General features: G+C 43.8%; 2 protein-coding genes across 2 annotated transcripts; one reads left to right on the top strand and one right to left on the bottom strand.

Moving 5' to 3' along the window:
• Positions 1 to 1,549: 1,549 nt before the first annotated feature.
• LOC4340560 (amino acid permease 8) lies at positions 1,550 to 5,080 on the top strand. Its single transcript, XM_015787148.1, has 6 exons — positions 1,550 to 1,795; positions 2,825 to 3,061; positions 3,175 to 3,268; positions 3,378 to 3,595; positions 3,938 to 4,077; positions 4,270 to 5,080. Exons 1-6 carry the CDS (start codon positions 1,672 to 1,674, stop codon positions 4,909 to 4,911), a joined length of 1,455 nt encoding a protein of 484 aa, XP_015642634.1. The 5' UTR covers positions 1,550 to 1,671; the 3' UTR covers positions 4,912 to 5,080.
• A 1,551-nt stretch (positions 5,081 to 6,631) lies between these two features.
• Positions 6,632 to 9,599, bottom strand: LOC4340559 (amino acid transporter AVT1I). Its single transcript, XM_015786024.3, has 3 exons — positions 9,142 to 9,599; positions 8,073 to 8,686; positions 6,632 to 7,381 (listed from the first exon to the last, which is right to left on the bottom strand). The coding sequence occupies exons 1-3, from the start codon at positions 9,215 to 9,217 to the stop codon at positions 6,830 to 6,832; spliced, it is 1,242 nt and encodes a 413-aa protein (XP_015641510.1). The 5' UTR covers positions 9,218 to 9,599; the 3' UTR covers positions 6,632 to 6,829.
• Positions 9,600 to 13,458: the final 3,859 nt, after the last annotated feature.

Genomic DNA, 13,458 nt, shown 5'->3' with positions numbered 1-13,458 from the left:
AACCCTATCCATTAGGCCCGACTAGCCCTCTCTCTCTCGTCCTCTCGCACAAGCGGCGGCAGCGGAGAAGGGGATCTACGGCAGTGCGCGGAGGGAAGGAAGGAGCGGCGGCGGCACCGGCGCACGGAGGGAGAGAGCGCCAGTTTGCTGGCGGTGAAGGGTGCTGCGTGCGAAAGTGACGGCGATGGGTGCGGCACACGACGGTAGTTGCTGCAATCAGAGGGAGGTCCGCGGCTGCGGTGGTGCCGACGCGCGGAAGGAGGCCGCGTTGGCACACGGGAGTCTAGGCGGAGGGAGTGGCGACGGCAAGTGGGAGCCCAAGCAGAGGGAGCGGTGGCAACGACAACGACTAGGAGGGCGACTGGCGGTGCGCTTGAGCCTGGCTAGAGGATGATGCGACGGTGGCGGGTTGGAGGGCGAGCAGTGGAGCGGAGGAGCCCAAGTGGGGGGAGCGGTGGTGGCGGCGGCATGCGGGAGGGCGAGCGGAGGGAGCGATGGTGGCAGCAGCGGCAATGAGGCGGATCTGCAGATGGTTCAACGACGAGGAGACTTGGGCGATAGATCCGACAGCGCCGAGGCGCGCCAACACTGGATCTATCGGCTGCGGTGGTGTTCGGCGTCGGGGAAGGAGAGGACAGTGGTGGCGGTGCTGCTCCTCATTCTGAACGGGAAGGACAGCGGGTGGCGGTGGTGGCTTTCGGTGTCGAGCAAGGAGAGGACGGAGGCAGCGGCGCTGCTTCTTCTCGCTCCGAACAGGGAGGACGGTGACGCGGTAGAAGGCTGTGGGGCAGTGATGCTTCTCCTCTTTGATCCGAATGAGGAAGACGATGACGAGCGGCGGCGCGGTGCTCACCGGCCTGGGCGTGGGAAGTCGTCACCGGTGTGGGCGTGGGAATTCGATCGCCTGGCTTATCCACCCTAACAAAAGCTTTAAGAATATAGGGTCAAATAAGCAAGGGCACAAACGTCATTTTTTTATCTAAGTTAACACCGTTATGTTGACCTCACGAAAAAGGGTCAGACCTGATCTTCGGTTTTGAAAATGAGGGTCAACTGAGTAAACTTCAACAAGTAGGGGCAAACTGGTAGTTAGGTTTCAAAACAGAATAAAAAAGAGAATTGCCCCTAAATTTAATGTAAATATCTTGAAGTGTGTGTAGATCTATCTCTTGTATGCGAGTCAACACTAATCATTCTTCATTCTCTTATAGCCCACTATTATCCTCACTCTAATTTGAACGCAGCCTGTCTTAAAAAGACAAAATCAAATCGGTGTAACTCTATCTAGTTGTAAGGTACTATACACAACAATTTATTGGCCAAATAATCCAAAAGCTATTTATTAAGAATATATAGGACTCTAGCTACCAGATATTATACATATACAACAATTTATTACCCAAAACCAAGTAATTTATTAGAATATATAAGACTATAAATATTGTATACAACAATTTATTAGCCAAAACCAAAGTAATTTATTACGGAGTAGAATATAAGACGAGGTAGGTATACGAAATATGAGTAGGTTGAGGTTAGAAGTGAGATGATGCAGTCGTCCATAGTAGTATAACACAGCTAGCAACTCGCTTAAAAAGGCGAGGACGCGCGCGTAGACGACGGAGCGATCGATCGCCGCCGATCGGCTTGGCTGAAGGCGAGAAGGTAGGGATGGCGTCGGTCGACTTGGAGCTGGGGCGACCTCTGTCGGCGGCGGCGGCGGCGTACCCTCCTCCGCTGCGGCGGAGCATCAACGACGACGACGTTGACGACGACGGGAAGCCCAAGCGAACAGGTAGGCGATCGAACTGATCATGATCGACCAATGTACGTTAATTCCGACATGTGATTTTGCTAAGCTTTTTTGCCCCTTTTGATCATGCAACATGCATGGGCGATCGGCATGATATAATTAAGTTACTTTGGAAATTAGGTCCTGATTTGGTGTACCTTAATCTCCTTCTTGGTCACCTCTTTGTTATTTTATTTTTTTCTTTCTATCGCTAGTAGAAAAATGATTTTCTCAGCTCCCACCTTTAATTCATAGGCGGATTAAAATGCGAAATGTCTGCTTTAAGTCTGAGAAATTTTATGATCATTGAAAAAGTATCTAGAGGTACCATACTAAATTTTATACTAGAAAATGTGGTACTTTCCGATACCTTCCTAAGATGAGAAAATTATACTTTAAGAGCATCACCAACAGTTTACCTATATGATTCTCAAAACTAATCTTGAGGGATTTTAGTCCAAAAATCAGCTCCAACAGATCTCTTACTCTCCTACCCAAGTTTTGGAGTTCCCTTCCCCCGGTTCCTCCCTTTGTTTATATGCGGGCGCGAAAGTCGCTCCCAATCACGCAATCCCGCCTCTCTCCTTCGTTTCCGCGCGTGGGAGATAGCGATCTTTCTGCGCGTGAAAGAAAAAAAAGGAATTTTCTTTTTGTAGTTTAACGGAAGGGCCCACTTTTAAGTTTCGGGGATTGAATTTAGGCTATCTGTTGGGGGAGGAGTTTTTTCACTTCCTATTTTCAATTTAGGAAAACCAAAAATAAATTTTTAGGAGAAAATTATAGATAATCTGTTGGTGATGCTCTAAGTTTACTGGGTATATAGGGGGTTTACGAATTGACCATGTAAATAGAATGCTACAGCCCATGGGTGGGTGCCGCCCATGAAAATTATTTTTACAGGGTAATTTCTTGATGCAACTGTAAAGATATTTGATTTCTGCAGGCAGGTCGGAAAACACCTGTGTTATACGGATAAATATGTTTTCCGTAGTAGTGTATATATGTTACTGATTCTTGTGATTTGACGAGCAGGAACGGAGTGGACGGCGAGCGCGCACATCGTCACGGCGGTGGTCGGCTCCGGCGTGCTGTCGCTGGCATGGTCCACGGCGCAGCTCGGCTGGGTCGCCGGCCCGGCCACCCTCGTCGTGTTCGCGGTCATCACCTACTACACCTCCGTGCTCCTCGCCGACTGCTACCGCGCCGGCGGCGATCAGGTCTCCGGGAAGAGGAACTACACATACATGGACGCCGTCGAGTCCTATCTAGGTACGTTCTGCTACTACTGCTGCTGCATGAACCAACGACTCAACGATCGAATTACCTGTACATTCAGTTATTTTTACTGTATTCTGTATATATTTTCATGTGTATATATGCAGGTGGTCGGCAAGTGTGGTTCTGTGGTCTCTGTCAGTACGTTAACCTGGTTGGAACTGCAATCGGGTACACCATCACAGCATCCATCAGTGCCGCGTAAGCCATCAAATTAGCTCAAATGCTGTTTCTAATTCATCGATATCATTGGTGTGTGTGTGTTTCTGAATTTTCTGATCAAAACTGCGTGCGTGGATGGATTCTGCAGGGCGGTGTACAAGTCCAACTGCTTCCACAAGAACGGCCACTCCGCCGACTGCAGCGTCTTCACCACCTCGTACATGGTGGTGTTCGGCGTTGTCCAGGTCTTCTTCTCCCAGCTGCAGAGCCTCCACGAGGTGGCGTGGCTGTCCGTGCTCGCCGCCGTCATGTCCTTCTCCTACTCGGCCATCGCCGTCGGCCTCTCCTTGGCACAAACCATATCAGGTAACTTAAGAAGAACACACATCTTTGCCTTGGTTTTATTGCTGATCTTGATGAGAATTTCTGGTGGTTAAGGACTTGTTTGGCATGGTTTCAGCGCCAGCTCCACATCTCCTGGAGCTGGAGCCCAGCCAAACACTTTCAGCTCCACCTAAAATGGAAGTGGAGTTGGCTGGAATGTAACGCTATCACAAAATGAGCTAGAGATGTGGAGCTGGGTTTAGGCTGCTCCACAACTCCACTCCAGATCTAATTTGTGGAGTTAAATTTAGGAGTGAAGCTCTATTAAACGGATCCTAATTCAGGTTCATACTTCTGACACTGTACATGTTTGTGTTTTCGCAGGTCCTACTGGTATGACGACTATGTCTGGGACTGTAATCGGAATAGATGTTGATTTGTCGCACAAGATATGGCAGGCACTGCAAGCCCTCGGAAACATCGCGTTCGCATATTCCTACTCCCTGGTTCTCATTGAAATCCAGGTAACTGTACAAAATTAAGTTGGGTTTTGGTTAGTTTGGAATAACTTAGTTTTCAGGAAAAGATTGAAGATCATTCTTTTACTATACCTAACTGCATGGAGCTCTTAAAGAAATTCTTGCAATGAAATGTGACTTACGCTCTGTAGTAAATTTACTCAAAATTAATTTGTTGTGTGTTTACGAGCGGTGCAGGACACGATCAGGTCGCCGCCGGCGGAGAGCAAGACGATGAGGAAGGCGAACGCGCTGGCCATGCCGGTGATCACGGCGTTCTACACGCTCTGCGGCTGCCTCGGCTACGCGGCGTTCGGGAACGCGGCGCCGGGGAACATGCTCACGGGCTTCGGCTTCTACGACCCCTACTGGCTCGTCGGCCTCGCCAACGCCTGCATCGTCGTGCACCTCGTCGGCGCCTACCAGGTGATGTCCCAGCCCGTCTTCACCGCCGTCGAGTCCTGGGCGTCCTCCCGGTGGCCCCGGTGCGGCTTCTTCGTCACCGGCGGCGGCGGAACGAGGCTGATCAGCGTGAACGCGTTCAGGCTCGCGTGGCGCACGGCGTACGTCGTGGCGTGCACCGCGGTCGCCGCCGTGGTGCCGTTCTTCAACGACGTGCTCGGCCTCCTCGGCGCCGTCGGGTTCTGGCCGCTCACCGTGTACTTCCCCGTGGAGATGTACATCCGGCGGCGGAAGCTGGAGAGGTCGTCCAAGAGGTGGGTGGCGCTGCAGAGCCTCAACGCCGTGTGCTTCGTGGTGACGCTCGCCTCAGCGGTCGCGTCCGTGCAGGGGATCGCCGAATCGATGGCGCACTATGTACCGTTCAAGTCAAAGTTGTAAAGGAAAAAAAAAAGAACGGTCTATGCACCATTTGCTGTTAACCTGATAGGAATGTGACCGTACGAGTACTTTGAGATTCATGCTGGACAACAAAACCCAAAGAGAGTTGCTACAAAACAGGATCCCGTTGCAACGGGATAGACATATTAACTATTCTCTTACACGAGTATTACAGGTATCAGGTGCTAGGTATCACAGGTACCGAGTAACAGGTATCACAGGTTTGGGTAATATGTACCCGTTCAACGGGATACCGTTGTCTAGGTTTTATGAACCCAAAAATCCTTTCCTTCTCGAGATCGCTAATTAGCGATCTATCGCGCTACTTTCTTCTTTTTTTTTCCATATAGTTTATCTTTTTGGTAAGTTTATGTGCCTAAAGTTTATACAACAAAAGTTTACACACCTTAAATTTATAGGTTAAAAGTTTATATACCCGATTCAAATTTAAATTTAGATTTAAATATTTTATATATAGAATATTTCTATACACAAAGTTTATGCGTGCATTATTTTCCTCTTTTAGGAAGTTTATACACCTAAAGTTTACACATCTAATGTTTATCCACCTAAAGTTTATAGAGTGAATGTTTATAAGCAAAAGTTTTTATACCGATTCAAATTAAAATTCGGATTCAAATATTTTATATATAGAATATTTCTATACATAAAGTTTATGCGTGCAAAGTTTACAGTATAAAGTCTATGCACATGAATGAGAGTATTATATTTTTTTACTAACTTTTTTTTTTGAAATTTATGATGAAAGGAGAGAAGGGAGATGAGTATAGGGGGGAGGGGTGGGTTGATCGCTGGGAGCGAACACCCGCCCATTAGGGGTGCCCTTTCCTTCTCCCTCATCATCCAAAAACCCTTCGTGCCACCTTTGCTCACCAGCGCCCGATCCATGCCACCTCCGCCACTGCTGCCCGACCTTGCCGGCTAGTCGAAAGCGTCAACGGCACCAACAAGGCCCCCTAGATGACCTCCTCTCCTTCCTCTCCTACTCAACCCTTCTCTTTCCTAAATGATAGCGAGTGCCCCTGTTCCGTCGTTTTCTCCATCTCTAGCGGCTCTCCACCACCAGATCCGGCACCACCAGCCACCGCCTTCTAACCACAATCTTGCTTTGTCCCCACAACCAATGCCAGCTTACTGCCCTCCTCCATCCCCGTGGCTTTGGTGCAACCGCCAGTACCTCGCCGCCCACTCGTGTCCATCGTCCATTGCTGGGCCACCACCTCCCACGACCATCCCTCTAAGCCCGATGATATGCCCCCTCTTCCCCCTTCCCCCCCCCCCTCTCCCAACTCTCATCTCAACTTGAGACCCTAAACTCTAACTCCATTGCTTTCGTTGGGGTTGCTGGAGCTAGAGAATGTGTCACCTACGTTGGAAGAGAAGAGTTGGGATCACCGGAGCACAAATCATGAAGTAAAAAAATTAATAAGATACTAGATAATATTTGAATGTGATATGCCACTTTACAAACGTACAGTTTCAAATTCAACTTATACAAGTAAAAAAAAGACAAATTCTAAATAGCACATGTAATTCATTGCCATATTTATTTTTTCTATAATTTGTATCACTCGAATTTGAACTTGCATGTTTATCAAATATCATATCACATATTGATTTATCTTGCTAATTTTGTTAAATTTTTTTTGATGATTTTTAAACGCCATGCACAAAATGGGTGGATGTACCCTCGATGGAAAAAAAAATCAATCTCCACTAGTAGAATCATCTTCCTACCTGAATACACGGCATATGGATTTCTTTCTCAAGTGATTTATGCATAACATCATGGTTGACACCACCTGTCCTAATCAGTGGTATCGAATTGACTAGTATATGTCAATTTTCAGTAGCTGATCCCAATTGCTCATCTCCTACTACCTTTGCCCATAAATGATCAGAAGCTCTGCACAATCTGTTTCAGCGAGCTGTAAGTGCCTATCACGATCACTCCTAACCCAAGCACGATGATCCCCACGCAAGCCACGATCTCGAGCACCCCCAGCTTCCCGGAGGCCCTGGAGCTGATCCGGAGGTAGCACGCGCACGGCAGCAGCATCGTCGCGGTGGCGCTGAGGAACGAGCCGGTGAGCGCCACCACGTAGGCGAAGAAGGGCACGGCGAGCGCCACCGCCGTGGTGCTCACCACCAGCGCCGTCCTCACCGACACGCTCACGGCCGCGGCCCTGTACTGCGCCGGCTTGCCGCCGGTGGTGGCGGTGCCGAGGCCGAGGACGCCCTCGATGGCCTCGGCGATCGGGGTGATGAGGAGGGCGAACTTGGTGAAGGGGTTGATGAGCGTCGTGTAGATGGCGATGCTGGAGCTCAGCTTCCTCGCCGGCAGGTTGAGCGTCACCTGCGACCGGAGCGAGCCGCCGTACATGAGGTAGCCGATGACGCCCATCACGCCGTAGGCGAGGGTGCAGATGATGAAGCAGATGAGCAGCACCTGGGATTTGGTTAAGTTGGTAGAAAAAATAAAGTTATTGATTAGTTGTTAATAAACTCAATTAAAGCACACGATTGAGACGGAATTAGCATATATAGCAATGCTTTATGCAATTGGAAAGTTTGACAAGGTTACCGTGGTTAAAATTTGCATGGGCAACAACATAACTTTTTATCATACACTACCAGTCAAAAAGGTTAAACATTTTGTACTACTGACTGTAAAGCAAAATTATCCAAACAGTTTGCCTGGCTGAGACCTGAGATCATTAGTAGTACTAGTTTTCAGCAGATAGTTGTAGTGCTTTACAACTAACACTTCTACTATTATTTACCAGTAATATATCCGTGATTTGCAACAGGCCGCATCCATATAATTAGAGATTTAGCTAGGTGTATGAATTAAGGATAAATTACTAAATCCTATACTAGTTACGCAAACACGAAGGAGCGGACGACCTCCTGTGTAGGGTGGGGAGAGGATTACTGTGCTTTTATATACAAAAGTTTTATGGTCCATAAAAAATACCTCGGGTACCTAAATTTTATATTAATTTTTTTATACCTTGACGTACTTAGTATCTATATGTACTAAATTTTACGCTAGAAAGTGTGGTCGGTATTTTTTTCAAAGATGGTAAAATTACCCTTTATATAAGACTGTAAAAGAAACAAACTTCTGCTTTACTTACATGTGGAAACATTCTCCTGTTCCTCATGCCGGTATAAATCATGGGGAAAACCGCATGGCCACTGAAGCAGAACGCGTACAGGCTCATGGCGGTCGGGACGCCACCCCACCTCACCGCCACGCCGCCCTCGCGGAACCCGACGCCGTCGGCGGCGCCGACCCAGAGCACGGACGCGACGAGGATGGCGGACGCCAGGACGCCGCCCAGGGAGACGTACGCCAGGAGGTCGAGGCTCCGGAACCACGTCGTGGGCAGCACGAGCAGCGCGAACAGCAGCACGAACCCTTGCCTCGTCCCGCCGGCGATCCTGTGGAAGGAGGAGAAGAAGCTCGCGTTCGGGAACAGCTTCTCCAGGTTGTCCCCCTCCAGGATGAGGAAGTCGATGGCGACGAGGTAGAGCTCGAGATACATGAAGGCGGCGACGGCGATCCTGCCCTTCCGGCCGAACGCCAGCTCGCCGATGTCCGGGTAGGTCTTGACGAGGGAGCTGGAGTCGATGCATCGCTGCAGGAGGATCCCCGTGTAGAAGCAGATCGCTGCTATGGTTATGAAGATTGCTAGGCTCAGCCATCCTCCCTGGGACAATGCGTAAGGCATGGATAGTATCCCAACACCTGAAGAAAAGAAAAAAACAGAAACAAACATTTTAGAAGTTAAATTTTAACTTGCATATTTGTGGAGTGATATATTTCATATTAATTTTGTCAAATTTTTTTATGACTATTTAGGTGACATGTACGAAACAAGAGAATATCCCCTCGACAGATGAAATCACTTTCCCAACATTTTAAGTTAGTTTTAGTACGTGGTGAATTTTACGGTTTTCGAGACAGCACTTGTAAAAAGATAAAAATAAAATTTGGTATCTAGTATATAAAGGTAACAAGTTTTATATTAGAACATATGGTATCTTCCGGTTCATTTTCAAATATGGTAAAATTACCTTAGTATGTTATAATGTTAAATAAAGAAAATATATGGCATCTTTCTTAACAACATAAAACATCAGGTAGTACTTGATGTCTTAGCTTGATTAAGATCACGAGAGGCAGGATGGAAGAAATAAAACCTGAGAGGGCATTGACACCATTGAAGCAAGTCTTGAGAAAGCTTGTCCCAGACTTTGGAGGAGTGTTGGTTTCCATCAGAATTCAGAGAACTCCTGAGTGCTCTTGGACTAGACACTGAGCATCACACCCTGCCTTTTAAAGAGGAGAAGGGTGGTGCATCCATGAACTAAGCACTAGCAGTGTGCAGAGCTACAACCACAATGGCTGACACCTCTCGTGAGCTGTGGTGACAGTGAGTAGATGTCCATTCCTGAAAAGAAGGGGAAAACAAATCAAAGAAAAAAAAAGGATTCGAGTGGAGTTGCACAGAGCAGCAAAAGCAAGTGGATTAACCCAATGTATTATTTTTAGTTTCTGACTTAATAGATATGGTTCAAAGCATGAGAGAATCGAAGATACGTATACCAGATGCAGGGAGAGGAGTAGAGACGCCCATGCAAAATGTGTGCAAGCAGCCATGCGAAAAGCAGGGAAACAAGTGAAGATTTTGCTGGTCATATATTCTTGGTCTTGTTCAGTTCAAAACACGTGAGAAACTAGGATATCCAAACTTTTGAAGTTCTGATTATTTTTTTCATCGCACTTGTTTCCCTTTTCCTTGGAAAAGGCTACAGTATTCTGAAAGTTTATGCAATCCGATCATCTTATAAAGGTAGGTGATGAGTTCATTCTTTTGTTCATTGCATGGCACCAAATGAAAGTGATGTCTCAATGCAAGAAGAATACTCTGAATTTCTTGCCACCATGTTGTACAGAGTATCTGTCAGTACGATTAGACCCAGCAAATAATGTGAACAAAGACTTACAAAGCCGTAGTAAAATAGGAAATGTGTTCACATAATCTCTGGCAATACTGAAAAGAACGAGATCTGCTAACAAATCTCGATATCTACCCACGTTTTTTAATTAAAGAGGTGATGGTTATGGAACATATATCGACACACGAGTTTCTGTTAATTAGATGCTGTAACATGATGCAGACAGTAAAACGGACAGAACCACACTATCTCAGCATCCAACACCAAGTCACCAATAGAAGTGACAGAGCATCTAAAGCAACAGTTAAAGGTAGGTACGATTTAATGAGAGACCAAAGCTTTCCCGAATAGTGAATTATGCAGAAGAACAGAATCTTTGTTAATTAATTAACCTCCTAAAAATATAATAATAAGACATTCATTCATATCTTAACCCTACGAGCTTCCTTCAATTCAAAATCACTAGTACATGCCTGCTGCACTAAGCATAATGATAGCAGAAAACAATATATGTCTAAAATATGAACGTACAAAATTTCCCACCTTGTGATGTCCCCATTGTGGTGATAAAATTAACTACAAAAGAAGAAAAGATTTGCTGCACTCAACTAGTATAGTATTCAACCAACACAAGCATAAAGCTTTGTGCTGCTTACTGCAGGCCCTGCAGGAGCATACCTAAAAAAAAACAAGTTCCACTAACTTACGCCTAATGGGATCATGTCAAATAATTAGTACCAAAGTGATATAGCATTAGTAATATTTTGCAACCTAAACAATAGAATAGCTCTGGCCACAATACTGATGAAGTGCATAATTCAGATTAGTTCAAATGGAAAAAAAAACACTTTACTGGATGATATCACAGCCACACAGATGTGCTGTTGAAAGATGCTAGGATAAGTACGTAAAGCATAGTACTGTTTGAAAGATTCTGAACGTAAGCACTTGATAAAAAAAATATTCCCTCTTTATACTTTCAGTAATTTTACAAGTTGTCTATCTGAATAAAACAAGAAGAGATGTAGATCAATTACCCTACCTGAAGTCCCGAATAAAAGAATGGACACTAAATTCGGTATTAATAGTTTGACATGCCCGTACAATCTTCATCTTCATTCACTCTAACTAAATGTTATTTACCAGTATTATTATCAGTAGAAGTGATTTTAGCAATTGATTTATGAGTTCTACCACTAGTAGAAAAAAATTATGCTACCAGCCGTTGATATGGGATTATGAATACATATGATCTATTCAATTAGAAAAGACAAACAGTCTAGTATTTGCTCTTAGAGATGAACATGTACTAAAGCACAGCTAAGAGCAAGTTTAATAGTATAGCCCGTTACTAGCTCTAAATTATCTATAGCCAATTTATACAATAGTTGCTTACTATATATACTATTAATACCTGGTCCCATCTGTCATACACACATTACGTTTTGGAGTCCGTGCTGCAGCTGGCTACAGATCTGTAGCCCGCTGCTCTTCTCTCTTTTCCTTTATCTTCTTAAAATATATTTATAGTAAGCTTATAGCCTGCTATTGTATCTGCTCTAACCCATGCATGCTCTAAATTAAAGAATTTGTGAACTTGAAGACCTTTTCCATTCCTGTCGTTTGAAAACTGATAGGCCATGCATTAGGTGGTTGCATGTAAAGCACTTGAGCTAACGCAAGAGATGACATATAAATGGTCTCTCCTTTTAGGGTATCGAGAATGCTATTGTCTATGCACTACATGTGATTCACCCTATATCCTAAACTAAAGGATTTAGCAGGGACAAATATCATTGCCAATTTGCATACTTTTCAATTTTCAAACCTATATTGGCTCTGTCACTAAAAAGCTAAATGTTTGCTTCTAGACGAAAGCAAACACACAAAGTTGCGTTAAAAGGAAGCATGCACATTTCCGTTTCTCTAGGAATAACCAAGATAACTCAGTTATTGAAATCCCCTTTTTGAAAAAAAACTCGATTATTGAAATACCAGCATATTTCATTGCCAAAACAAGAATTTGCACCAAGAATAAATCCAGTGTTTTGTTAAAAAAAATGGAGTTCATTCCTAAACCTGTTTTTTTTTGTTACTCATTGATAATAACCATAATAAAGGGGTGACAACTGAACTATATGTTCTGCAGAAAAACTAGTACAGTAAGTAGTGAAAACATCTTTCCCATTTCACAAAATGATTGCCAACAGGATAACACAGATAAAGTTTTTTTAAAAGAAAAAAGCTAACCAAAGTTGATGTCGGCAGCTGGAGCAAGGATGTGGTCAAGATTCAATATTCTTACATGAACAAAAATTTACCATGTGGCCAAAGTTGCTAAGAGAAGCAGTATAACATTACTATTTTCATAAAGCCAAAGCCACTTTTTTTTTTGCACGATCCCTCGAATCTAACTGATTCCAAATCAGAACAGATAAAAACACACTCCCCTCAGGGGGAAAAAACAAATAAAAACACCAATGGGTTGCTGGTGAAAATAAATATGAACGAACGGTTCTTGAAATTGCGCTAAACTAGATTAAACTCTTAACAAGTCATGCCTGCAACTAGGGTAGTTCGGGAAGATTTCATTTTTGCCACCCATTGCTATTGCAACTAGGGTTGAAAACAATTTGGAAAGTTTCTAGATTTCCGACCTATTTTCACAAACGAAAAGCACGTACCTGTCGGAATTTCTTTTGGGTAATTTTCAAGAAAGGAAACAAATTCAGATTTTCTTTTCTCAAAATGGCATTATTCGTCAAAAAGTAGAAATGTTCGAAAACTTTCTGAAGAATTTCTCCTAAATGAATTTGGAACTTCTTTTTTTCGAAGAATGTTTACTGTCTCAAAAGATGAAAAAATGGAGTTGACATAGTGATATGTGAACTACGATGTTATCCTTATGATAATGCTAAAATTTGGAATTTTTTATCTATTTTTTAGACAAAACTTGGAATCTTAGTTGGAGGGTTTTTTACATTCTAATAAATATTCATTACCGTATTTGCTTCGAGTCGTATTCGTTCCTTTTTGTATTTGATAATATTTGATTCCGTTTTTCTATCCAGGGTTCCCTATTCTGAATAAAAAATATTAAAACGAAAATGGTAAAGGTGGTTTCCATTTGTTTTCGAGCCGTTTTCATCCATAATTGCAATTGTACTATCTCTTCCACCATTGAAAGTTTGTACTCCTCTTTTACCACCCTTTCGTTAGTTCGTATATTTTTATGCCATCACTATCTAGTCAAGGGTAGTTGGCTATTAAGTTTGCAATTAAAATATCGTTATGCCCTTATAGATGTTCCAAAGTGAAATAGTACTTTAACTTTTAGCAAATACTGTAACATATTAAGATAACAATTTTCCCCTTAGAAGATATTAAGTTCTCATGTGCATTGCTATTCAATTTTTTAAGAATATTGGAAGCTATGCTATATTTATGTGGTTATGCAAAAATGTTTTTTACTTTACTATTCCATTTTTTAAGTTACATGTATAAACCTTTCAAATGAATTGAAAATTTCCCCATGAATTTTTTAACTGAAAAAATAAG

This window comes from Oryza sativa, chromosome 6 (genome assembly GCF_034140825.1).
Source record: "Oryza sativa Japonica Group chromosome 6, ASM3414082v1".
Classification (NCBI taxonomy): Eukaryota; Viridiplantae; Streptophyta; class Magnoliopsida; order Poales; family Poaceae; genus Oryza; species Oryza sativa.
Note: the sequence above shows the minus strand (reverse complement) of the source record. Positions and strands in the feature narration are given on the sequence as shown.

Bases quoted from the DNA above. Each gene is read 5' to 3' on its own strand.
- LOC4340560 (XM_015787148.1), top strand. From the start codon at position 1,672: ATGGCGTCGGTCGACTTGGAGCTGGGGCGACCTCTGTCGGCGGCGGCG. The intron at 1,796-2,824 runs GTAGGCGATCGA...TTTGACGAGCAG, and splicing joins CGGGAAGCCCAAGCGAACAG to GAACGGAGTGGACGGCGAGC. The intron at 4,078-4,269 runs GTAACTGTACAA...CGAGCGGTGCAG, and splicing joins TGGTTCTCATTGAAATCCAG to GACACGATCAGGTCGCCGCC.
- LOC4340559 (XM_015786024.3), bottom strand. From the start codon at position 9,217: ATGGAAACCAACACTCCTCCAAAGTCTGGGACAAGCTTTCTCAAGACT. The intron at 8,687-9,141 runs GTTTTATTTCTT...TCTTTTCTTCAG, and splicing joins TGGTGTCAATGCCCTCTCAG to GTGTTGGGATACTATCCATG. The intron at 7,382-8,072 runs GTAAGTAAAGCA...ACCAAATCCCAG, and splicing joins ACAGGAGAATGTTTCCACAT to GTGCTGCTCATCTGCTTCAT.